This window comes from Micropterus salmoides, unplaced genomic scaffold (assembly GCF_014851395.1).
Source record: "Micropterus salmoides isolate LMB-PRFRI ecotype aquatic unplaced genomic scaffold, ASM1485139v1 Ms_hic_scaffold_17, whole genome shotgun sequence".
Lineage (NCBI taxonomy): Eukaryota > Metazoa > Chordata > Actinopteri > Centrarchiformes > Centrarchidae > Micropterus > Micropterus salmoides.
The window spans coordinates 13,514,251-13,540,112 of NW_024040817.1; the positions used below are offsets into that span (position 1 = coordinate 13,514,251).

Here is a 25,862-nt window from a genome sequence, read left to right on the forward strand (position 1 = left end):
GTGTTAACTGCACCGAGAGCTTGGCAGCAATGTGCATCCACGGGCTACACAGTGACGTAATGACCCTTCCTTCTTTTTTGATTTCCTTCCTAGTTACTGTTGCTACGCCTGTTAACCTTTGAGTTTTCTCACAGCACATAAGCAGTTTACAATGATAAGAGTGGCAGATTTAACAATTTTAAGGTATAAAAAGGTAAACAAATTAAGGCTTCTCAGTTTTAGGCAATGGCCTTGGATTTGGATTTGACCAGCTGTAGCTAGAAAGCAGAAGCTAATGCCAGATTAAAACTGCAGCTACAACTGACATTTTAATGTTTTTTTGCTGATTATTTTAAAATGTGAAAGGGTTTTAAACATGGATATAATGCTAAAAGATTGCGGCTAAAGCTAACAGCTCCCAAAAGGTTAGCATCTGCATGCATGTAGAAGACATGTAAATAAAGAAGCAGAACCATTTGCCTTTGGGATTAAATATTTCTAGGTTACTACAGTAAATGGTCACATTTGCAGCATTTATTATTATTATTATTATATACAACCCTCCAACTCCTTAATATAAAGAGTATGTCTCTTTCTACAAACCCATGCACATTTCTTCAACATGTGGACAAAACTAAAGCTCCACAGATGTGCTGTGCCTAATTATGGTTGCTAAGTTGTGATTGGACAGTTGCTGTTCAGGGGTGACGTTTAGTGAACAGTCATGTCGAAAAATGTACATGATTAATTCTTCTTTTTTAAAAGAATTTACATACATCCTAAATTTAAAAGTTAATAATGAAATGCAGCTGAGCCGAGCTTGACTCTCAGCACAAGCTTTTTTAACAAACCATTAACTCTGTTGCACAGGGATTTTATTCTCTTGTATTGATCTTTTCTTTGTGACTAGCTGCAGTGCTTCTCACTCTGGTCTTTATTAATACCCTTTTTTCTCCTAGTTGTCTTGGTTGTGTGTGTATGTGTGAAGGGGTTATACAATTCTATAAATATTCAAAATCTCAAGCACAACTGTCTGAAAGCCATCTCAAAACATTTAATTAATAAACTAAAAAATATATTAAAATTACATTCAGTTACAACAACAATCTACCCTTCTTTATTGGCAAATTAATATTAAAATAAATACTTTGCTAAATTTTCTTCTTATATGAGCATTGTTTTTTTTTTTGTTATGTTATTATTTACTTCTTCCTTTTTTGATTCTTGGGGGGGAAAAAATGTGTGAATTGTTTGCTTAAATGGTTTTCAGGTCCTGCAGTCAGGTGGAGCTAGTATTTATCTAAATGAGGGGCCAGAAAGGGGCGCGGTATTATGTGTATGAGCGGTCCTCCCCCATGAAAATTTAATAAAACCTACCTAACAGCAAATATTTAAAATGGACAAAAAGGACTTCTATTTATTTAAGGGAGCTTTTATTTCATAAGTAAAAACATCTTGTCTCATTTATTTATTCCCGGATTTATTTCGTTGGAAGAACAAAGTATCGTGGTACCAGTAGTGTGTTTCCAACCACTGTCTCTTATATGTTTGAATTACATGGGTTGTGGTAGAGTTTGTTGTCTCCACCTTAAAAGCATTCAGATAGCCAATTTACAGCTTTTTTTTAGTTGGGGGCAGAGGTATAGAAAAACATCTGACTTGTGTAGCCTAGTAGTAAACTGAATATTTGGGGTTTCTGACTGCTGGTCACACAAAAAAAGCAATCTGGAGACATCCCACTTGGGCTTTGGGAAATGATTTAGCAGTAAATCGAAAAAATAATCGACAGATGAATGACATGTGAAAATAAGTGTCAGTTGCAGCCCTGTAAATGTGTTGCATTGCCTTTATCATAACATTATGGCCCCAATTGTAACACCAAACCTACGCCCTTTAGTTTGAAAGAAAGTCTGTATGTGTATCAGCCTCATGAGTCATCTCGGGCTTTTCCTGCTGGCGTTTGCAGGAATCGTTTTTTATTTTTTCTTGGTGGTGGTGGGGGGGGGGGGTATGATTTGGTATGATGATGTGTATTGTAAGCATTGCATTGTAATATCCGGGGGTGGTCCAGAGTGGAGTGGGCGTGTCTGCGCGCTGCTCTCCCTTCCTACCAGGAAAACGCTGGAGGAGACCCACAGTGCCATACAGCCGCGCACTGCAGAGGAGCGAGCAGGACACTAACGCCACCGAGGAATATGTCAGCTTCTTCACGCACCGAGGGACGCTTAAACCACCGGCGTAGCGGAGTCGATGCATATTCACTGCCTCCGCTTTAATTCAGCAGACACACATCGCGCTGTTTGCCACTTATGCCCTGGTGAAATCTTCCCTGCCGCCGCTGCTGGTCCATCCCCGTCCCCTCCTCCCCTCTTTTTCTCCTCTTCCTCCTCCTCCTCTTGCTTTCCGCCGTCCCGTCGCCAGGATGGACAAGACGCTCTGCAGTCCGCATCCCGGGACCAACAAAACCAACTCTTCCTCGTCGGACCGCGGGAACTCATCGTCAAGGAAGCCCGGGAGGACCGGGTCTTATAGCCCCGGCTCCGGTTCCCTGGGCGGCCCGGCTGGAGCGGGAGGCAGCCGGGGAGCTGTTCTTGGGAACAGCATGAATCTGCAGCAGCAGGCGCGCAAGAGGCAGCTGGAAGGAGTGCTGAGCAAATACACCAACCTGATCCAAGGCTGGCAGTACAGGTAAGAACACGGATGGAGTTAGATGGACCGAGGAGAGGGGGGCGTTTCACTTTCGATTCAGGTGTCAGATGGCTTCGTGTTGTTATTTGCCCCATCCACGTTGCACTTTTACCACCACGTCACCGTGAGGAGGAGGAGGGGGTAAAATTCAAACGCTGCACTCATGCTTATAGGCCTGCGAATTAACTACTTTGCTGACTATTATAGGGTAAATAAACACAAACTGCAAAATCACATTATAGAATTGACAGAGATAGCGTTTAATATAGTCCTGCATTAAATTAAATCTTATTTATGTTTATAATAGTCACTTTTGGTTGAGGTTGTGGCAGAGATGTGTTCTCTGCCACAATTCCATGCCATGTTTCATGCCTCATGTGAAATCTACAGTAGTTTTTGAGGCTGGATTTAGTGGTGGTGGTGTATTTAGAGCTGAAATGACAATTATTTTGGTAGTCAGTTAAAAAAAATTACCAGTTAAGTAACTGTTTCGACTTAAGTGTGCATATTCGCTACTTTTCTAATTCCTTTATAATAAGCTAACTATCTTTGGGGTTTAAACTGACAAAACAAGCAAACTTTAAATGGCCCCCTTGGGGCTTGGGAAATGATTTAGCAACAAATCTGGTAAATTATTGACCGATAAATTATATGTGAAAAAATTGGTTAGTTGCACCCCTATAGTTGTGTGACTTTAACCTTTTCTAATATTATGGTTCCTCATGTAGTGACATAGGGTGTGCATCAGTGTAATGCACTCCCATATATGGCTACAACTAAAGATTATTTACATTATTGATTAATCTGTTCTAATCTTCTAATTATGTTTTGTGTGACTACTTCAAAATCCCAAAGCTATTTAATTTACTATAATGTAAAACCAGTAAAGGCAGGAGATCTTATCAGATAATATTTGACGTCTACTTGAAATATGATAGATTCTCTGTCAGTGGACGTATTGACTATTTGACCATGGTTTCAGCTCCAATCCATTACAACTAGAGCTAGACTGATAAGTAGTCTGCACTGATATGTTGGCCAATATTTGGGCCAATATGTTTTTAAAATTAAATGTTATGTTTTTCTTATGATGCCATATTTTTATTATTTTATTTTATGCTTGAATGTTTTTCAATCAGGTGACCTTGAGTGCCATGAAAGGTGCCATCGAATAAAATGTAGTATTATTGTATCTTAAACAATATTTTTATTTTTTAAATTCTCAAATATTGACTTAAGTATAGGCCTCAAAAATCCAGTATCATTTGGGCTCAAAGTACAACAGTTGACTACAGCATCAAAAAACTACGACCGAGTAGAATCAACAACTGCCCATTATGATTTCCGAAAGCTGAAGATGGAGTCTTGTTCAAGTGTCACATAAGTCAAAGGAAAGCAGCAAATCCTTTCAAATGAAAAGCTAGAACTAGAGTGTTCAGCATTTTTGCACAAAAAATTATGGAAACAGTCAACTTGTCAAAATAGGATTTTTGTCAATTTTTCTGACTAATCGTTGATGCCCCAGTTATAAGATTCATAAGCTAGGATTCATTGTAGGGTTGTTGGATTCAAATATATTCCTGTGTATACTGAGTGCATATGTATGTGTGTGCACTAGCTTGTTACGGGTTGCTGTGGTTCGTTGATATTACCCTTATTGCTTTATATTTTATTGCTTCAGACAGATATCGCGCCCGTATCCTGCGGTTGTCTGATATTCTCTTGCTCATGAAGCCCTGCAGCCGCCCTTATAATAAAGAAAATCTCATCAACAACTGCGGATATTGCAGCAGTGCATTATTGTGACCGTACTTCATGCAGCATTCATGGGTTCACTATGTCCTGTCCTGTCCGATTTACTCAACTCAGATGCCACCAAATACTAAGAGGAGTCTTAGGCGAAGAGAGTGAGTTTTTGATTTAAAAAATATTGCTCAAGCCAACACTTGTTGCGAACAACGTATGAAACATCTGGTTGTGTTTTTATTTTAGAGGAACAGAGCCTTTTCTCAAGGATTTCCTGTAACTCCTGTACACGTACTGAAAGTAGTTCTTTGTTGTATCAATGTGCACACAAAAATAACCGACTTATAGCGCTCCATTGTTGCTGTAGCGGTGCTGCAGAGAAGCTGAGACTGTAGTGTGCATGATCTGGGCTGGAAGCCAGTGTATGTGTGAGAGGGGTGGGGTAAGGAGGTGGAGAGAAAGAACGGTTGCTCCCTGCTCTCCCATTAAACTGGCAGGCAGATGATGCACTGAACTGCATCTTGATATGCACCCTCAAGAATACCTGGATGTAAGATTCATCCTGAGGGGGGGGGGGAAAGACATGTTCATTTGAAGGAGGTAAAAGTGAGGTGGTATTGATCAAAAGAAATCTAAATTGTGTTTGATAATGTGGGATTTGTTGTCTGTCACCTCTGCACACACAAACACTTAAAAAACACATGTAAACAAATCACTGTATATAATGGTTGGGGTGTTATGAGCAGGATTGTGCTGATTTATAAGTTTAAGTTGATAGCAAGAAGGGTATTACAGAATCGGTGTGTTCTCTGGGGTGATGATACCGGTCATGTTTCAATTTCAAAGTGCCTAAAGGCAAAGGTGTCGCTTTCAAGGAGAAATTCCTTTCATTCTGACACAGGTTCATTGACCCGAGCGAGCACCATGGCCCCCAGCTCAAGTGAATGTAGACACAGATACTGAGCACTGACTAAAACATCCTGAAAATGTAGCCCAAAACTGGAAAGCCTCCTTTTTAGTACACAACCAGATCGGATTAAATGTTTCTTGTGCTCACACAAACCCTGATGACACCCCTGGTGTCATTTAAATGTAAATTTATGAAATTCAGTCTTTTTTATCTTTTGAAGGCAGCCAGAGCGTTTACTAATCATATTCTGCTTCATGCTGGTTGTTCTAAATGCAGTACGTAGGTAGGATGTGACTAATCATCACGTGATGTACCTGAAAAGTTTTATGATTTAACTGTACATGATTAAGATTCCTGGTTTCATGTTTATTATATTGTATGTATTTTCTGTTGTATGAGGCTGGTTTTCTTAAAAAATTACTCATAATGACTAATCGATTATCAAAATAGTTGCCGATTAATTTAATAGTCACAACTAATGGATTAATTGTTGCAGCTCTAGTCAGCAACATTAACTATATTTTGCAAAATAGTTTGTAATAAACTGTAAATGGAACTGTGGCAACTGGAGCAGGTTTCAATCGGTTTTCTTTTTAGAAACATTTCTTTTCTGTTCACTGTTTTAACGTTACATTGCCCTTTGAGACTATTTAACGGGCGATAATTTGCTAAGTCAATCACAGTTTTACTCCAGATTCATAAATTAACTTTCAGTAATTTAGATATTGCTTAGTTACTTTAAGCAATATCTAAATAAGTTACTTATTTAGATAAATCACAGACATTTTAATATACAATATTGAAGAGTTTAACTTCCAATATTAAAATAAACACTTTTGTGTTTCTCAGGTTAACAAAATGAAAATAAAGCCCTATTTACAATCAAAATTGATGTAAACAAACCTTTAACAGAAAGTATTAATAATTCAAATGATAGATGTTTTAAGACCTGTAACTCAGTTTAGTAGGGAAAGAAGGGTTTAACATCTTTTGTTTACATTTGTTCGTAGATTTGACCTGTTTTAAAGTGAGAAAACATACATCACAATTCAGTTTTCCATTAGTCCCTGCCCTCATGACCATTTTTTCTGCCACATGCAATACCTTAATGAAGATATATTACATTTTTACTAAAGTTGGACACTTGAAGTTTGAAATTTGAAGTGGAATTTAGAAAACAGCTAGATAAAAAGGTCAGACACTTAGACCCTTTGTTGCAGCTGATTCAAAATAACTTGTATCAGCCTTTTAATAAAAACCTATTAGAGGAAGGAGAGAAGAATTTACAAATGGTAATATCTTGAAGTCAGCATTTATATATAGAAAAATTTGAAGGAGAAGAGGCTGTTGGAGTAGAACAGTCTTCAGTTCCAACATTTGTCATGCGGAGAAAGACATTGTGTGCGTTTGCCAGGCGGTGTCGTGGTGGGAAAAGGACCTGAGTGGAGCTTATTCTGCCACAGTGTGGGTGGCCATGTGTCAGTGTGAAGTGCTGTTATGCTGTGTAGGTGCTGTGTGTGTTTGTGTTGTTTTTTTTTCTATACACTCTCATATACATACTATACTTGTGAGGAAATAATGCCTTCCTTAATCCCAAGAACTGACCTTAACATGGATCCATTTTTGAAGGTTTTCATAGTTTTTTTTTTCAGTTTATGTTGGTAATAATGACAACATTGACAGTGCAGGACCTGAACTACTGAACGCGGTGTGTTTCTTCATGGAAAGTGAGCAGGTCGCCTCTCTAAGCCTTGTGGGACAGCAGGTAATACAGGACCAGGGAGGGGTCAAAATTTTTAAATGTTGACTTCATGCAAATGAGTCTGAGTAAATAGTCTATGGTAATTATTTAAACGGTAAAATAGATGAAAACCATAAACAAATGGGGGGCGGGGCGGTTGTTTAAAAAGTGATTATTGTTACAAGTATTTTTTTTTATTTAAGGAAATAGGAAGAAAATAAAACGGAGAAGATCATTTTCATAGATTATGAGATCTCTCTTCTTTTGCCTTTAAAATTACGGACACAAAAAAAAACCGGAACGACTTTTTGGCACAAAATCATGTAAAATCTCAGAAAAATGAGGCTTATTTACGCTTATCTTTGCTAATGAGCAAGCAACTTGCATGCTTGCAAGCGTTGACTTATCAGCGGCGAGTGCAAAGTTGTGAAGGCAATGTTGGCTCTGAGCGGGTCTTCAGCGTAAGAAGTCAAATGGTGCAACGAACCCAAACACTCCTGTGAAGTAAGAGATTTCTAGCATTTTTCAGATTTATGCACAAAGCAGGCTGTGAGTAAGATATTCTGGTCTGTTTACAACCGGTCTGATTTTCTGCTTCATTGCAGCAATGTTGCTGTGTTCCCAGATCTCAGCAATTTGGTGGGAACAATGTTCTCATAACTGATAAATAGCCACAACTATGCAAATGAAACTGAAGTTATAATAAACTAGATTTAACAATCTAGCCTACATATCTAACCCAAATGCTAAACTCAATATAATTCTTAACTATTCCTAACTAAAAACCAAATCTTAACAGTCAAAGTTGTCCCCACAACAATGGAAATGCAGCACATACACTTGCATTGTGATGTATGAACACTCTACTCTACACTATGAATCTGTTTTATTTAATTTTAGTGCTGCACTAGAAGATCTTCACTTGAGTCTATTTTGGGATTAATAGGTTGACTCTTAATTACACAGCCTCAAGGCTTCCAGACAAACAACCATGTTGCTAAAGTCTTTTTTGCACGATTACACACTTACATTCATATACACACACTCAAAATATGTTTGAAATGCATGTAGTGATTGGATAATATCCTTGCTGAGTCTACAAAGATGGTTGTGTGTCAGACAAGATTCATGCATTCATGCATGATTCACCTGCTGTGACTGTAATGTAATGCCGTGTACAAAACAGGACCTGAAGCATTTGTGTGTTTTGAATGCCATTAACTGGTCAAGCTTTGTGTGATAATTCAGGTTGAAGTTAGTTTTCATTGTTCTTGAAGCAGATCGGAGGCTTTTTGGTTGTGGATGCTGTTTGAAAGCTGGTTTACAGGGTGATGATGGTGGAAACAGAAACTCTGTTGTGTGCATGTAGGTATTCCAACATTTGCATTCAGGTCACAGAATACATAAAAACATTCAGAGGGCTCTCATTCTCCCTTTCAGATATCACGTTGTACAATAAGAGGCTGGATGTGCGAGGATTGCTTCATGTGTAGATTCTAAATGTATGTCTTCGTAAGCAGTCAGCAGGGTAGGGAGTACATTGCGAGGGATGAATCATTACTTTGCAGATGGGCTCACCGCTGCTTTGATCAGAGCTGTGAGTTGGGGTAATGCAGCTTGGTGGGTGTGTCTGTGGCACAGAGGAGGAAGAAAACTTAGGGTGATAGGTTTGATTGTTGGTATTTATTTCTTTTCTTGAAGTCTCGTTAGTTTTTGGCTGCCCTTTTTTAGAAATTACATTTCTTTTTAGATGACTTGGATTTGTCTTTGCTGTCTTAACTGTAGTTTTGCTGAGAGCTGCAAAATAAATGTTTTTTACAAGGAGCTGACAATAATCTCAATTCAAGGTCCACTTACTAAATTTGTCCTGGGCTTGCAGTTGCATCACTCTGTCTTTATGATTATGATCTGTAGTAGAGCTGGGCAATAAATCAATAATGATAATTATCGCAATATAATTTTCCTCTAACAATGTAACAAAGGTTCAATATATCGTCGAATGTTTGATGTAATTCATTTGAATCCTGAACAAATTAGCACTTATTTTTTCTATTAAGATATTTATTTTGTTGAGGAAAAAGGGACTGAAAAAAGATTTTACTTAATTTTAACCAAAGTCCTTCTAGGCAAGTCATGGCACTCGGCCTCCATCTTGGCAACGCCACCGGGCAGCTATTTCGGGCTAACAAGACCAGGCTCCTATCTAAATGAATGGGGAGAGAGCCAGAACTGTATTTTTACTGGTCACCAGGACATAAAAATTACATGAATAGAATCAGCATTAATATCTGATAAAATAGCTGAAAAAGTTGACCACTTTGCACGACTGGTTAACCTACTACGCATTTGTCACCACTTCCGCGCATGCGCAGTAGAAGTAAAACAGACCCTTATGTCGGGGACACCAAACGATTGGCTGAAATATGATTTCCGCTTTGGCTGTTAAAAGCAGACGATTGGCTTTCTAGCGGGAGGGGCGGGATAACTACCATCTTTGCTGTTATGGGCTTTCCCCATAGAGTTGTATTGAGGAAATGATTGAGTGCCGTGTCTCCTCTAAAATGTCTCTGATTTTACTCAAGCATGTGATTTTAAAAAGATTTTATCGTAATTGTTTTGAATGTTCTTCCTCAGACTTTTTAAGTGATCCACTATTTTGTGTTAAGTGTTTGTCATGTTCTGACCATAAAGAACAGTTTAAAACCACAACTAACCGTCGAATGGTATGAAATCTTTTATCGCGATAAAATTTTTTGCCATATCGCCCAGCCCTAATCTGTAGATGTTAAAACTTTGGATGAGAGGTTCTCAGAATGACGGCCCAACGCTCCAGAGCAAGCAAGTAGGCGGACCTTAAGTTAAGATTGATTTGTCAACGGCTGTTTCCAAGTTCAGGAATTAACTGTCAAGCTTTTTGAAGTTGTTTGATCAAAGCTCAGACTTGAGCTTCAGTGATGTGTTTGGGATTAAAGCTGCAGTAAGCAACAATTGAACATAAAATGCTAGGTGGAGTGAGAGGAACAAGATTTTTGTTTCCGCAGATCAATCGAAACTTTGGAAAGTCGAAACAGTCCGTATGTAGTGTCAAACCCACTGAGAAATGCCCCTCAGCTTTTTAGTTTTTAACTTTAAGTTTTTTAAACCTCCTTTTAACCAAGGTTATATACACTGATCTGATCTGAGAATAATCTCATCAACACCTTCAAATTGGCTCTTTGTCGGTGTTTATTCAACTGATGTGATTTTCTTTGTGCATAAGCTAAGTTATATTTATTACAGTGATCGTAGAAGGAGATTATACAGTCCCCTCCAAAAGTATTGGAACGGTAAGGCAAATTCCTTTGTTTTTTGTTGTTCACTGAAGACATTTGGGTTTAAGATCAAAAGATGTGTATGAGACAAGAGTTCAGAATTTCAGCTTTTATTTCCTGGTATTCACATATAGATGTGTTAAAAACTTAGGACATATCACCGTTTGTATTAGACCACAGCATTCTTAGGTGAGCAAAAGAGATGGAACAAATAATCTTAAATAAAGTAAATAACATTTAATATTTGGTGGCATAACCCTTGCTTGCAATAACTGCCTCAAGTGGATTGTGATACCTTCACCCCTGCACTGTGGAGGTCATTGGTGATGTCACTTAATGATGTTTTGGGGGTTTTCTTCACAGCTCTCACGATATTTCTGGGATCAACTACTGTTGTTTTCCTTGGCCGACCTGTTCAACGTCTGTTGCTCAGTACAGCAGTTTCTTTCTTTTTCAGGACTTTCCAAATTGTTGTGCTTGCTATGCCCAATGTTTGTCCAATGGCTCTGGTCGATTTTCCTTCTTTTCTCAGCTTGACAATGGCTTGCTTTTCTCCCATAGACAGCTCTCTGGTTTTCATGTTGGTTTATCCTCTTTAACAGGAAATGCAGTCTTTATAGGTTTGAACCAAGGATGAAAATTTCTCACTTGAAAAATGGGTGGGTTCAAACAAAGGGTGATATGTCCTGAGTTGTTTAACACATCTAGATGTGAATACCACGAAATGAGAGGTGAAATTCTGAATTCCTGTCTCATACTCATCTTTTGATCTTAAACCCAAATGTCTTCAGTGAATAACAAAATCAAAGGAATTTGCCTTATCGTTCCAATACTTTTGGAGGGGACTGTATGTGCATTTGGTCTTCTGTGCAAGTTCTTTTGCTGCTGCAGCCTTTCCATTAATCTGAAGGCATTCAATTCAGACTTGTGCCGTATTGAAAGAAAAATGTTACCAGGGGCTTATTAGACATGAGACCGACACATTAGATTGCCATTATATTAACTTAAAGTGATGCATGCCTGAAAGGGGCTAAATTTAGGGAGCCATTTCCGTTTTTTGTACAGAAAGCCCGAGTGAATGAGCGTCTGGCTCAGGAGGTATAGCGGGTTATCCGTTGATCGGTTTGATTGGGGGTTTGATCCCTGGCTCCTCCAGTCCAAATGTCGAAGTGTCCTTGAGCAAGACACCGAACCGAAGTTGCTCCCGATAGGAAGCTGCCATTTGTGTGAGAGTTTTTCTGCCCATTAGTGGTTACAAATCATTTAAAACAGCTGTAATATTCTCCCATGATACCATGTGATGATAAAATGTTGGCTTTACATAACCCCTTTGAGGCTACAAGGCTACACATTTTATTACTGAACAAGTATAACTAACATTTCCGACCAAGGATGACTTACAGCCTTCCTGCTGGTCTGAAGTGCCCTGAGCCTTTTTGAGAATTAACTGCGAAAAGAGCAGGGAGGAGATGCAAATTCTGCTGACAAGCTATTTCCTGTGGCACCAATGTTAATGCCATTCGGAAATGGCAGTGTTTCTCTTGGTGTGGATAAATGTGCTTAACTAAGCTCTTTTTGTTATTATTGTTATATGGCGATTTATTTGAATGATATCAGCAAAAAAAGTTAATCAGTATCAGAAAGTTCTTTGTTGTTACATATTCTTGAGGGGATGAGTGATTACATTTTCAGAGCTGTAGGGACAGTTTTTGATGAAAAATCTGAAAAGTTTAATTCAGTGTTTTCCATGCCTAAAAACATTAAAGCATATGTATGCACAGGTTGGCCTGAAAATGGATCTAAAAGCTATTTTAATCCTGCTTAAACCAGTAAATGGTTTAGTCATGATTTACTTCACTTGACACCTTGATATTGACAATTGCAGTCCAGTCATTCTTGGGTTGAGTTTCCTGCACCCTCTTTGCTGCAAGCAGCCAAAGTATTTTAAATATTCACCTTGTGACATACTGTAGATTCATCTGGGATTTTACTCAGGTAAACTTCTATTCCAAATATTTCCATTATCTCTTTGGTGATATCTTACCAAATTAAAAGAATTGTAAATAAAAGTTAAGGACAAATTCAGAAAATGTAAAATTGGGCTTTAAATGTTTATTTTGGAGACACATTGTATTATGTTCTTCCAACAGAGCTCTTGCCAGGACTTTACGTTCTCTGGCTTTCACACGTTTTATTCCAGTCTTCCTCAGATCTCCAGACCTGATCTTGTACTCCCAAGTAGTTTAGGCCTTAGATATTGGCAATGTGTAAACGTCGGCCCACTATTTTGGTCCAGACTTTAATATGTCAACAACTATTTGATGGATTGCCATGAAATTTTGTACAGACACTCATGGTTTTGGTGATCTCTTAACATTTCATCTAGCGACATCATCAGGTCAAAGTTTAAGTTAAGAACTTTGGTTTATGCCCAAATGCTTCAGCTGTACTTTCTGCTAATCAGCTAAATTTAGCATGCTAAGAGGCTAATCTAAAATGGTGTCATTGTGAGCATGTTAGCATCCTGACATTAGGATTTAGCTCAAAACACTACTGTGCCAAAGTAAACCTCCAGAGCTGCTAGCATGGCTGTAAACCCTTGTTTAACTCTTGTATTCTGTTGTATTATCATAATATTAGATGTTTATAGGGCTTATGCAGCAACGAGCATATTGACTAAATTCTGTCCACTGACCTCTGTTTGTTTTATGAGACAACTTTAAAAGCAATACAAGCCCAAACAACAGCTGTGATACCTACAGCCTGCTATTTAGCATATATTTTTAACAGGAATAAATATTCACTATGAATCAGGTTTGGGAAAGCTGATTAGTGATAAGGACATTTAATTGAAGAAAGAAACTGGCTGGAATTTCTGATTTTGGAGCGGTATAACAAGTGCAGTAACATTGCTGCAACATTTTGATCCATCAGTGGTTGTGCAATCATTATGTTACATCTGGCCCAGTCTCATGCATCTAAAGGTGAAAAGTTCACTGTGAGGACAGAAAGTCTGTGGCCTAGCAGGTCTGGCATTATCAGCGCTGCTATGACGAGAGGCTGAATGTAAAGCCTAAGGTTTTGTTATCCAGGACCATCCATCATGTTAAAGGTCTGCATTGTGGTTTAGCTGCAAAGGCAAGACTGCCTGGGGGGGGGGGGGTCAATGGTAAAAGCCTGCGCTCTGCTGACTGAACAGGGGATAAGAGAGAGAGAGAGAGCGCGCTGGATAGAAACTGACGCAGGCAGATTGTTCCCTGGTTGGCTGTGGTCGACATAAATCACCAGCTCTCCTGATGGAAGGGGGCAAGACTGAGTGTGGATCAATTTTCAGAGAACAGTATTCACTGCATCCTCTCTGGGGAACTCTAGAGGGTTCATGGGAAAATGCCTGATGTGAGGGATGCAGTAACAGAGTTCTTTGTCCTCTTATCATTTGCATATTTGAAGACTGAAGCCATTCATAATTTTTTTTATCATAAATAACAAATGTTTATCAAGCAAAATGCTAATAATTTGCTGTCTAAAGGGATTTGCTGCTTTTCTCTGTTTTATATAATTGTGTGGGGTTGGTTGGACAAAACAAGCAATTTCAAGGTGTCAACATGAGCTCTGGGAACTTGTGAATAGTATTTTTCAGTTCTCTGACATTTTATAGACTAAATGATTACTTTAAAACAAGACTTATAGTGTACACAGCTCCACAAGCAGGACAGTAGTGCTTTGAGCTTTATGATGACATCAGCGTGCCCTCAAAGACAAAGCGAACATACTGATGTTTATCTGGTAGGCTTGCTTGCATCAGAGCACTTTTTTTGGTTTTGCTACCAAATAAAGGGCTCATGCACTAAACTAAAAGCACTAAACACAAAGTACAGCTGAGGCTAATGGGGATATCTTGTAGGTATTTGGTTTTAAACCAGAGTATTGGACACATAAAATTGACCTGATGATAACGCTAGATAAAAAGTCGGTGGACCAAAGTCATTAGGATTTGTTTGTCTGGCCTCATGTGTATATATGTACCAAATTTCATGGCAATCCATTTATTAGTTTTTAAGATATTTCAGTCTGGACCAAAGTAGTGGACAGATTATGGAGCAGTGTTTCCCATTAATTAACGAGACTGTGGCGGTCCGCCTCTAATTTGTTCCGCCATAGTTTCAAAATGAACTGAAAATATTTTTACACATATACCATTATAGACGTTGCTCGCATGCTCACACACTCGAGACAACTACTTTTCTTTTGAGCTAACTACAGTAACGTTAACGGTCTGTTTCTGTCACTCGTTTGTGAGAAAGCGATTAAGCTAGCTGCACCTAAATTTGGAGTGCACACGTATTAGGGCTGAACGATTAATTGCTTTCAAATCGAAATTGCGATTTGAAAGAACACGGTTAGCTAATGGTGAAGATGGTTTTAAATTCTTTTTGTCATCCTTGCGTGACAGACTTACTCGCCAGTCACAAGCGCCATGCGCCTCCTGTTAAGGTCCTACTCACCAATCAGGGCGAGCACAGGGCGTGTGCATTTTACAACAACAAACAAAACTAGAGGAAAAAGTGGGATAATGGCGCCAGCAGAACAGACACTATGCTGCAGTTTTGTTCGGCGTCAACATACACTGAAGTGTTTTTAGCAGCGGAGCGTTTAGCCAACATGTTAACTGTTGTTAATTTGTCATTTTGTGAGCTTCAACAATGGATAACAGCTCTCTTTGAGCCCATTTCGCTGCTCTCTGCACGCTACATATCCACATGGAGCATTTCAGAATAGAGCAGATCAGAGTCTGATTTTGCTGACTGGTTCAGAGTTTGCTTATTTGTTCAGTTGTCCTTGATTTTTGTGCTTCTACCATGGTTAAGTAGTCTACGTAGTTAAATTGTTAAACTGTGTTTTGTCTGTTTTAACTGTGTTTATTGTTGATGTATGATTGTGAGTCTGCAAAGGGTGTTTAATTTTTAAAATTGACTGGATTCTCTGTCGTTCTGTGTCTGACTTCCTGCCTGGTTCATCTGCTCTGTGCCGCTTGACATGGCTTCCGTCAAAAATAGACTTGCAGTGAATATAAAAAAAAAAAATCGCAAATCTAATCGCAATATCTGGCATAAAAATCACAATTTTCCCCCCAAAATCTTTCAGCCCTAACACGTATTAAAGCCTTTATGGTAAATCCACTGAAACAGACGAGTGTGAGGCGACAGGCAGGTTAGCGACTTTATCCTTTTATCTTTACAAAGCGTAGCAGTATGACCTGAAGAGAGGCAGTGAAGTCTTCATGTTACACCATAAAAGAACCACATACAACATAATTTATCAAATAGGGCCGGACTTGATGAATTTAGCGCAAGGATATACATAAGACAACATCCAGTTTTCAAATAAGGTGTCTATACAGTATGGAAATAAGATTAATTGGATAATATTCACAGAAAGTATAAAACATATATGTGTTCATTAAAAGTAAAAAAAACCAAAACATTAAAATGTTAGGGAAATAACTGTATTTTCTATTCTTTGACATCCATTAAATTTGTTGACTTTTGTTGCTGTTTCATCACTATTTATAGCTATACACAATGGGTTTATGATAATTGTTTACTAGAGCACATTGTTTACAAGAGTGCAAAGTTCTTCACAGATAGCCTCTTAATTGAATGCATTTAACGTACAAAATTTTCTTCTGGGGGGGCAAGCCCCCGGACACCCTGTGAGGGTCCAAGGCCCACACACCATAGTCTCTTAAAATCCTGTGGGAAATACTGATGGAGTCTCAATATTAATGCATGTAATTATGTAAATCAGGTTTTATATATAAATGACTGCATAAATATTATTAATATTTAAGTTAACACTAGTGTGTTAGCTGATGTGTTAGCTATATAATGCTGATAAATCCTATAACCTATGATCATTCATAAGCTTGGTAGCCAACTAACTGAGCAAACATTCATAACTCAAACATATTTAATCACGCACATCAGGAGAGTGATCACTTACATATGGAATGGTTGACCTGCAGATCGATACTGCAGGCTTGCAGCAAGTTCTGACCATTCAAACAGTATAAAATGTCGGACTTATGTCCTGCTTTTGGATGTTCTAATGAAGGAAATGCAAAAACAAAGAAATGGGGAATAACATTTCACAGTTGAGAAGTTGTTTTAAAATATTGTGTATCATGTCTATTGATGTAACGCTGCATGATCAGAGTAAAAGAATCTACATTTATGTGATTGGCTGAAATATTAGGAGCCATCTGATTCGCTACAGAGAAGTCCCAGTTGATAATCGAGCTGTGGTAGGGAGGTCTCAAAAAAACACAAACGCAGTAAAGTTAAAAAATGTCAAGCAGGTTGTTAATGGAGGTACAAGTGGTTGTATATAAATTTAATCCATCCAAATGTTTTTGATGAGAATTGCAAATACTTTTAAATACATATGTGTATTTTTGTGTGCATTAAAAAATTACTTGTGAAGTCATTTGTATATACAGGTGCTGGTCATATAATTAGAATATCATCAAAAGTTGATTTATTTAATTATTATTAATTCCATTCGAAATGTGAAACTTGGATATTCTATTCATTCATTACACACAGACTGATACATTTCAAATGCTTTTCATTTAATTGTGATGATTAAAACTGACAACTAATGAAAATCCCAAATTCAGTATCCCCTGAAAATTAGAATATTACTTAAGACCAATACAAAAAAGGATTTTTAGAAATGTTGTCTAACTGAAAAGTATGAGCATGTACAGCACTCAATACTTAGTTGGGGCCCCTTTTGCCTGAATTACTGCAGCAATGCGGCGTGGCATGGAGTCGATCAGTCTGTGGCACTGCTCAGGTGTTATGAGAGCCCAGGTTGCTCTGATAGTGGCCTTCAGTTCTTCTGCATTGTTGGGTCTGGCGTATCGCATCTTCCTCTTCACAATACCCCATAGATTTTCTATAGGGTTAAGGTCAGGCCAGTTTGCTGGCCAATTAAGAACATGGATACCATGGTCCTTAAACCAGGTACTGGTAGCTTTGGCACTGTGTGCAGGTGCCAAGTCCTGTTGGAAAATGAAATCTGCATCTCCATAAAGTTGGTCAGCAGCTGGAAGCATGAAGTGCTCTAAAACTTCCTGGTAGACGGCTGCATTGACCTTGGACCTCAGAAAACACAGTGGACCAACACCAGCAGATGACATGGCACCCCAAACCATCACTGACTGTGGAAACTTTACACTGGACTTCAAGCAATGTGGATTCTGTGCCTCTCCTCTCTTCCTCCAGACTGTGGGACCTTGATTTCCAAAGGAAATGCAACATTTACTTTCATCAGAGAACATAACTTTGGACCACTCAGCAGCAGTCCAGTCCTTTTTGTCTTTAGCCCAGGCGAGACACTTCTGACGCTGTGTCTTGTTCAAAAGTGGCTTGACACAAGGAATGCAACAGCTGAAACCCATGTCTTGCATACGTCTGTGCATGGTGGTCCTTAAAGCACTGACTCCAGCTGCAGTCCACTCTTTGTGAATCTCCCCCACATTTTTGAATGGGTTTTGTTTCACAATCCTCTCCAGGGTGCGGTTATCCCTATTACTTGTACAGATTTTTCTACCACATCTTTTCCTTCCCTTTGCCTCTCTATTAATGTGCTTGAAGCTCTGTGAACAGCCAGCCTCTTTAGCAATGACCTTTTGTGTCTTGCCCTCCTTGTGCAAGGTGTCAATGGTCGTCTTTTGGACAGCTGTCAAGTCAGCAGTCTTCCCCATGATTGTGTAGCCTACAGAACTAGACTTAGAGACCATTTTAAGGCCTTGGCAGGTGTTTTGAGTTAATTTGCTGATTAGAGTGTGGCACCAGGTGTCTTCAATATTGAACTTTTTCACAATATTCTAATTTTCTGAGATACTGATTTGGGGGTTTTCATTAGTTGTCAGTTATAATCATCAAAATTAAAAGGAATGAACACTTGAAATATATCAGTCTGTGTGGAATGAATGTATACATTATACAAATTTCACCTTTTGAATGGAATTACTGCAATAAATCAACTTTTTGATGATATTCTAATTATGACCAGCACCTGTAAATCCTGAGAAATTCTGTGAATCCTTCTGTGCGCATTCATTGATATTGAGACTGATTGCCAAACCCTAGATTTGACACAATTAGTCAATTAACTAATTAGCTGAGTATTAATCTGCAACTATTTTGTTAACCATTTAAAACCCAAACCTAAATCCAGTCTAAACTACAAATATTCTTTGTCTAAAGTTATGAACTGAGAACTTTGGGTTTAGACTGTTTGACGGACATAACAAGCCAACCTTGGGCTTTAGAAAATTGTGATGGACATTTTCCACCATTTTTACAATTACTCTAGAAAATATTTGTCAGACAAATTGATAATAAAATTATGTCTGGCCATATACAAACCTGTCTGTTGATATGATATTACAGAGGAAAAGAAGTCAGTGGCAATGTGTGAAATTGCAGCAAGAAGTCAGATTGAAGTGAACTTTTGCTGTCCTGCCTGTGAGACACTTATTAAAAAACAACACCTGTAAGACACTGGAGTGGACATTTGACACCTTGCGATCTCTTCGATTGTCATGATGTGGCAATGGGAAGAAGCACCAGCTGTGTCTGCGCTGAGAGCGATGCTGCTAGGCAGTGATCAATACTGCAGCTTGGGGTGAAAAGAAAACATTGATCGTGAACACGGGGAATCTCAGGGAAAAGAGGGCGATATGGGGCCGTGCTGAACCACAAGACAAGACAAAGACAACTGCTGTTACCTCAGACCACTGTACACAAACATGGAAAGGTCAGCCAAATCCACCAAGTGCCACTCTGGCCTGTTTTGAACTACAGAACCAGAACAAAGCGTTAAGTAGAGCAGACAGGCCAGTTTCTTTAATGTCATAAATAATACTTTCTGGCCATGGGGAAATGTGTCTGTTTCTCTGTTTCTTGGGTTATGTGTCTTTGAATCTTCTAGCCACCGATGAGCGAGGCAGAGATTCAATTACTTGGTGATTTAATTTTATTCGTTAATCACAAAAGGGGGAAATGCTGGGTTTAATTTCCACGCCTCGAGCTGTGGGCTCTGCTAGAGATGACCGCACTAATTGCTACCTTGAGTAATTTAGAATCGAGCTACTGGCTTGATATTGGCGAAAGCATGCTTTAATGTGCATGGTGGGGTGTTTTTAACGAGTCTTGCGTGAAGAGAGCTGTGGTAAATAATATCCTGCTGGCATTGTCGCATGGGAGGTGACAAATGTAAGGGTGTTGTTTTTTTTTTTTTTTGTACGCCATCTTTTGCTTCACCTCACACTCATAGCCCTCCTCATCGCTTTCTTACGCTCTCCCACAACCTGAACAGTTTGTGCAACAGGAAGATAAAAAAAGTTTTACCGGTAAACAAGCTGTGATAATGAGAGCATAAAACAAAAATGATGATAACATTAACTGTGCTTTTTCTATTTCGTTCTCGCCCTTCTTTTTCTCTGGCCCATTACTTTCCTAACTTCCCTCTCTCTGTCTTTGTTTCCTCCCATGCAGGTACTTTGTGTTAGATCCAGAGCTGGGACAGCTGCACTACTTTGTCAACGAGCAAGGGAAAAGCCAGAAGCCCCGTGGGTCCCTGCCCCTGATTGGTGCCTCGGTAACCCCGAGCGACGAGGCTCCGCACATGTTCATTGTAAACTCTGTCAATGGAGAGCTGTACAAACTCAGAGGTATGACCTCATGCTGGCCTCTGGCTACCCGTACATGGCAAAGTACAAACACTGAGTGGAGTGTGTGTTTTATGTTGGAGTCACTTGGAGTGCCGTGTACACACTGGGGTGTCATGAATGGACTTTTTCCATCCAGAATTTGTTAAGCTAGTTATGGAAAGCACTTGATAGAATTAAAGGTGCTTTAATCAATATTTTTAGATGTGGAAGGGACCTAATATTTGTATGAAATGAAATGAAATGCGTCACTCATAGTCCCAATCCCACAAGTTTCCCTCAGCTCTACAGAGCATATTAGCGTCTTTCAGCTCAGTGTTTTGGTTTCACGGCTTGCTGATTTGGTTCACACTCACCACTCTCATCAAACTTGTTTCTAGTCACAGCAGGCAGCTGTTTTAAGCTCTGATAAACCCACTGTAAGCTACCTGCCCAGCACCAAGCACAGCAGATAAGGTTAGCAACTAGCTGGTGAATTTGGCTAAAGAGGCACATAGTTTCCTCAAGAATTGGTAAAGACCAAAAACAGACAAAAGGAGAGTGAACATCGGACTTACATTTAGCAACTTGCGTTGCATGATAATGTTGCCCCATAACTGCTGGATGTGTAAAAACTGTATCAACTTTATATGGTGATAATAAGTCAGTGTTGCATTTACTGCCCATTTCACTGCTGTAAGTAGCCAAAAAATTCATTAATTCATGTTTAAAGCTGTAATAATGTTTTTATTGTTGCACTGAATTTCACATTTAAAGGGGCTATATGTACTTTTTTATAATGAAATTAATCACTTTTTTTATTGCGTGTGTATGTGTGTGAAGGGTTTGTAATCTCACATAAAAATGAACCACTTTCCGTGTTTTTCTGTTACCACTGACTACGGGCAGTATTCCGGTTCCTATGTGACGACTCCAAGTCGGATTTTCCATGAACTCCCTTGGCTGTTACATGCATACATTGCACGCTCTTGAGCCTCTTCCCCTTTGATTCTGTACAGTGTTACCAACTTAGCAACTTTGTTGCTATATATAGCAAGTATTCAGACCCCTCTAGTGACTCTTTTTCAAAAAAGTGACTTGCGACAAATCTTACAACTTTTTCTAGTGTAATTGGAGCACGTATCGTTAATGAGGTGCGGCCCAGTCTTTGTGCAACAGTTCCTTCCAGCTATAATCAGAGCGGGAAATGTTCACCCCACCACGTCCAGAGAATGAAAATGAATCGTCCATGCGGGAAGCTGCCACTGGCTGATGTTCTAAAATAAATCACTGCAAAAAAATAAGCCCGGATAAAGGAGGAGGGTTGGAATTGTGACATAAAAAAACAAAAACAAGAATTGACAGAAGAAAGTGAATTCATAGTTCTGAACATATTTAGGGTGTTTTTACTCACTTTTTGTCTCTCCCACGACGTTATTTCTTTCTCCTACGGCATCCATCACAATTACAAGCACATTGTCAATTATGCAAATTAGGTGATGATGTCATTTAGCGACTTTTGGGACAGCCAATAGCTACTTTTCCTTACTGAGGAGGCCAGATGAGAATCAAATCAAGTTCAGTATAACTTTATTGTCAATATACTTGAGTACTTGCAATAGAACAGTGTCTTCATTCCAAGATAATGCAACAAAATGTAACAATGTAACAAAATTATTTTTTTGCCAAAAATTGTCCGTAGTTAAGTAGTATGGCAGCCTTAACGTCAATACAAATGCAATACCTTTTATGAAGTGTTTACTTTGTCAGGACTTTAAGTATCTAATAGTGAAGTGTATATTAATTACTTGCTTTTTCTTATTGTCCAAGTAATTTAAAAAGCACCTCCACAGTTTTGTAAAACCATTGTATATCTGAGTAGACAGTGCAGCTCAGGAGACATGTTTAGCCAAAGCATTAAGCAACTCTACACCAAAGTGAAATATCACTTTAAGACCCAGTACCAGACAAAAGAGCCTGTAGCTGGTCACTGTTTTGAAGGCCTTTTGCTTTCAGTGACCTGTATCCACCGAAGTGAGAGATACTCCTTTTTACTGTTGCTCCACTTGAGCCGCTGGAATGTCCCCCTTACACTCTCGAGGGGGAGGATATCAGAATAACTTGGCCTGTATTCCATGAATAACTCAGTGATCCATGTGTATTGAGCTAAGAGAAAACAATGATCCAACAGTGAAGAAGAAGTTGGGATGAGTTGCTCAAAGGCAGAAGTATTTCCATTTCCAACGCCTCAGTGAGAGTCAAGAACTATCAAGAAAGTCAGAGAAAGAAAATGAAAATGAATCTTTTGATGCAGCTCAGCCAAACAAGCCCCAACAACAAAAAATCTGATAGTCTGAAAATAATTGCAGATGAATAGCAGCATTTGTACTCAAAAACTTCAGTGCGCTCAAACAGCAGGGTACAAAGTGCCTCATGTATCACATGTACCTCCTCAACAGTCTGTGATTAAGATTAGCCGGTACGCTTCAGATCTGGTATTGGTTACCATGGGAATCCCTGAAAGCCTACCCTGGGAATGAAAAAGAGTAACTTCAAGGTTCAGTCGGGAGTCATTTGTAAACTAGTCTGTGTCTAAAGCTTTAAATATCACCTTTTATTCTCATGCTGATACCTTTTCACACCAGGGTTTTGATGAAATTTCCGTTTCGCCAACTGCTGTAAGAAGATACTGGATACACAGAATCTGTAGCTAAACTTTGGGGCAATGGACGACATATCCACAGGTGAATGGGGCCATTTTTCATTGTTTCTGATTGACTCATTCACTAAATCATGTCCCCTTTACTGTCCAACCACCAGAATTCCCATGGGAGAAGCTCTGAGTCAAAGTTTTGTTCCTGTCTGACTCGCCTTCAGCTTTAAAAGCAGTAGCCAGTAATTTGTCCCAGATTTCGCCTCTCAAGCAACAAACAAGCTGCCCTGTCTTACTTCTTACTTAGAACTGATCAAGAAAGATAATGCAGTAAAAGACAGTGCTCTTTGTAGTAAAGATAGAAATAAAACAATATTTGAGTTGATATTGTTCATTCATTGTTGAGGTTGGAAATGATAGTTAAATTTTTTGTCAGACATTTTTAACATAATATTTATCAACAACTTTGACATCCATAAAGTAAATAATATGTGATTATTAGGTTAATGCATAATAATGCAACAATTCATGTGTTTTTGTATACTAACATGAAAATTGGTGTATTCATAATTTATGATTTGCTTGATAATATAAACATATATAAAAGAAGAAAACACTTCTGAAACAAACGTACGCACTGGCTTTGAGGTATCTTCTATGCAACAATTAATCACAACTGTTGAAGTTTCTCTATAAATGCAAGAATGCCTAATTTGATCCATCCGGGGTCTTCCATGTGATATCTAACACATCTGTAAAGTAGCCTGAGGAAGACTGTGTAATTAGAATTTCATTATTGGATGGAGGGAGACTGCAGGGTCTTGTGTTTTGCTGAGCAAAGGTGAAGATCTGCGGGAATTTAATCATGTCTGAATGCGCACATGGCAAATTAAGCTATTTATCATACGACGTCGCACTGAGACAGTCAGATAATGAAAGGGTCAAGTTGTGTTCAGCACAGCTTTCAAACTGACTGATTAGGATCCCTGACACAATCTTTCCTGTGCATCATCATAATTAAAACAATATATATTGTTTGCAGTGTTTTGATGCAGAAATCTGTCATCATGGTTGATTATTATAAACTTGCCAAGACCACACCTGACTACAAATCTGCCAAAATATGTCACAAACTTTGTGTATGGTTTTCGACGATACACTAAAACAGGAACAGCAATACTGTACATATAGCAAAGCATGTTTCATAAGAACACATAAAATACTTTAAAACAATGACAGTATATAAAACTTAAAATACGCTTCAAGTTTTTTGAATAAGTTAGAGTATTTTCTCACACTGGATTGTCTTTTAACCATGATTTTAAATAAATTTTAAATGAATATGTTTCACAGTCTCTGATAAGTATAAGCTATATACTGAGTAGTTGTGGGGGTTAAAGAACATACACATCAGTCATCAGTTGTTCGGTTTAAAATTTAACTTCCTTTTTTATAGCTTGGAACATAAAGGATGCCAGAATCATAGCATCATTTTACTTTAACATTTTGGCTTTCTCTTTGAGAGTTGGATAAATAGAAACCACTGATCTGTCTGTATGCTATACAGTTAGCTTGATTAGCATAAAGACTTCTAGCCTCGCTCATCAAAATGTAAAACAAATATGTCTACCAAAACCTTTAAATAAATGTAGTTGTTTTGCTTCCAGTCTTCATGCTAAGCTAAGCTAATCAGTTGCTGGTTGTTAATTCAAAGGCAACGTACAGACATAAGTGTGGTATCGATCAAACACAGAGCATAGGCCTACATTTTGATTGTGTTTTAATCTTAGCATTTTTATTTGTACTGTGGATTTTTAGCCTCATACTTTTCATAAGGCAGAATAACAGGAAACACAGACTTTAGTCCTGGTCTTTATATTACATCTCTTTTAGGGTGCTACAATTCAGTTAAAAAAATAAATCTTGCATTTTTTTTTTTGCAAAGCAACACTTAAGTTACACACATGGATATTTCAGGTTCTTTCTTCCTCGTTGTGTTTGTGTAAACTAAATATCGGTAAAGTAACACTAATTCTACTTAAATATGACATTCAAGTCCTCTTTGCTGTACTGCATAAAAGATTAAAATGATCTGCACAACAAACGTAAGGCGCTGCAGTCTGAATCATGAGTGAATAAAAGCTATTAAAAGCCAATAAAAGTTCAACTTGAAATTACAACAACATATCTCTTAGCATTCTTACCATTACAATATAGAGTTACCAATGTATTAAGAATGATTATGGGGATCAGACTTTATTGTGTGATTTTGATGAGGAAAGGCTGGTTCCTGTAATTGCTGGTCTATGCTTCTAACCTCTTCAGTCCCTGTCAGCCTGTCCATTTTCTTGAAATATATGTTTTAAGTGCCCTGCTCATAATATCTCCCAGCACTTTAATCAAATCTAACTGCTGGTCCAAGCATTAATCCTCAGGCTTACCATTATCTTAACCAATAACATCTTTCACAATGCTGTAATTAAAATGGGTGTAATTAGGTGGTGATGGTGGTGCTATGATTGACTGGGGTAGGATCTCTCTCTCTCTCTCTCTCTCTCTCTCTCTCTCTCTCTCTCTCTCTCTCTCTCTCTCTCTCTCTCTATAGGGCACACAGAGCTGGACGGGTGTCTATTGTTGCTCATTTTCAATGGGCAGATGGACTAGCTTCCCTTTTTTTTTTTTTGTTAGTCCCCTTGGTTTCCAGCCAAACCTCAAGCATTCATCAAATGAATAGAGCTTTGATTATCTCAGAGTCTGCAGCTCTTGTGACACAAAAAAGCGTTGAAATTTTCAACATCATAATATTCTCCTTGAATGAGAACAGCACATCCTGCTCTAAGTTAAGTAGTAGTAGTGCATATCTATTGCATTACCACATGAACAGGTGCATGTTAGCATAGCCACACATGGAGGCTTTTCTGCTTAATACAGGCAACTAATTATCTATAATCACAGCGAGGCTTGTACACATCACAGAGAAAAATATCTAGTTTAGGCGCTTGCTCACTCTCTGGGTAAGTGGCCCCTGCAGAGTGAGTGATTTCTGTGGGTGATGACAACAAGATATAAGTGGGAAGGTTTGTATTTTTGCAGAAAGACAGCTTGGCACAGGT

At 38.6% G+C, this 25,862-nt stretch overlaps 1 protein-coding gene across 6 annotated transcripts in view; it reads left to right on the forward strand.

Moving 5' to 3' along the window:
* LOC119907120 (oxysterol-binding protein-related protein 10) overlaps positions 1–25,862 on the forward strand; it is a 92,973-nt gene that overhangs the window by 13,668 nt on the left and 53,443 nt on the right. For 3 of the 6 annotated variants that reach the window (XM_038724724.1, XM_038724722.1, XM_038724725.1), the window contains one exon: positions 19,945–20,120. In XM_038724724.1, coding sequence (XP_038580652.1) covers positions 20,075–20,120 — 46 coding nt within the window. In that variant the 5' untranslated portion in view covers positions 19,945–20,074. Of the gene's footprint in view, positions 1–2,093; positions 2,668–19,944; positions 20,121–22,732; positions 22,841–25,862 lie in introns of those variants that run through there. The other 3 variants (XM_038724720.1, XM_038724721.1, XM_038724726.1) reach the window with 3 other exon arrangements.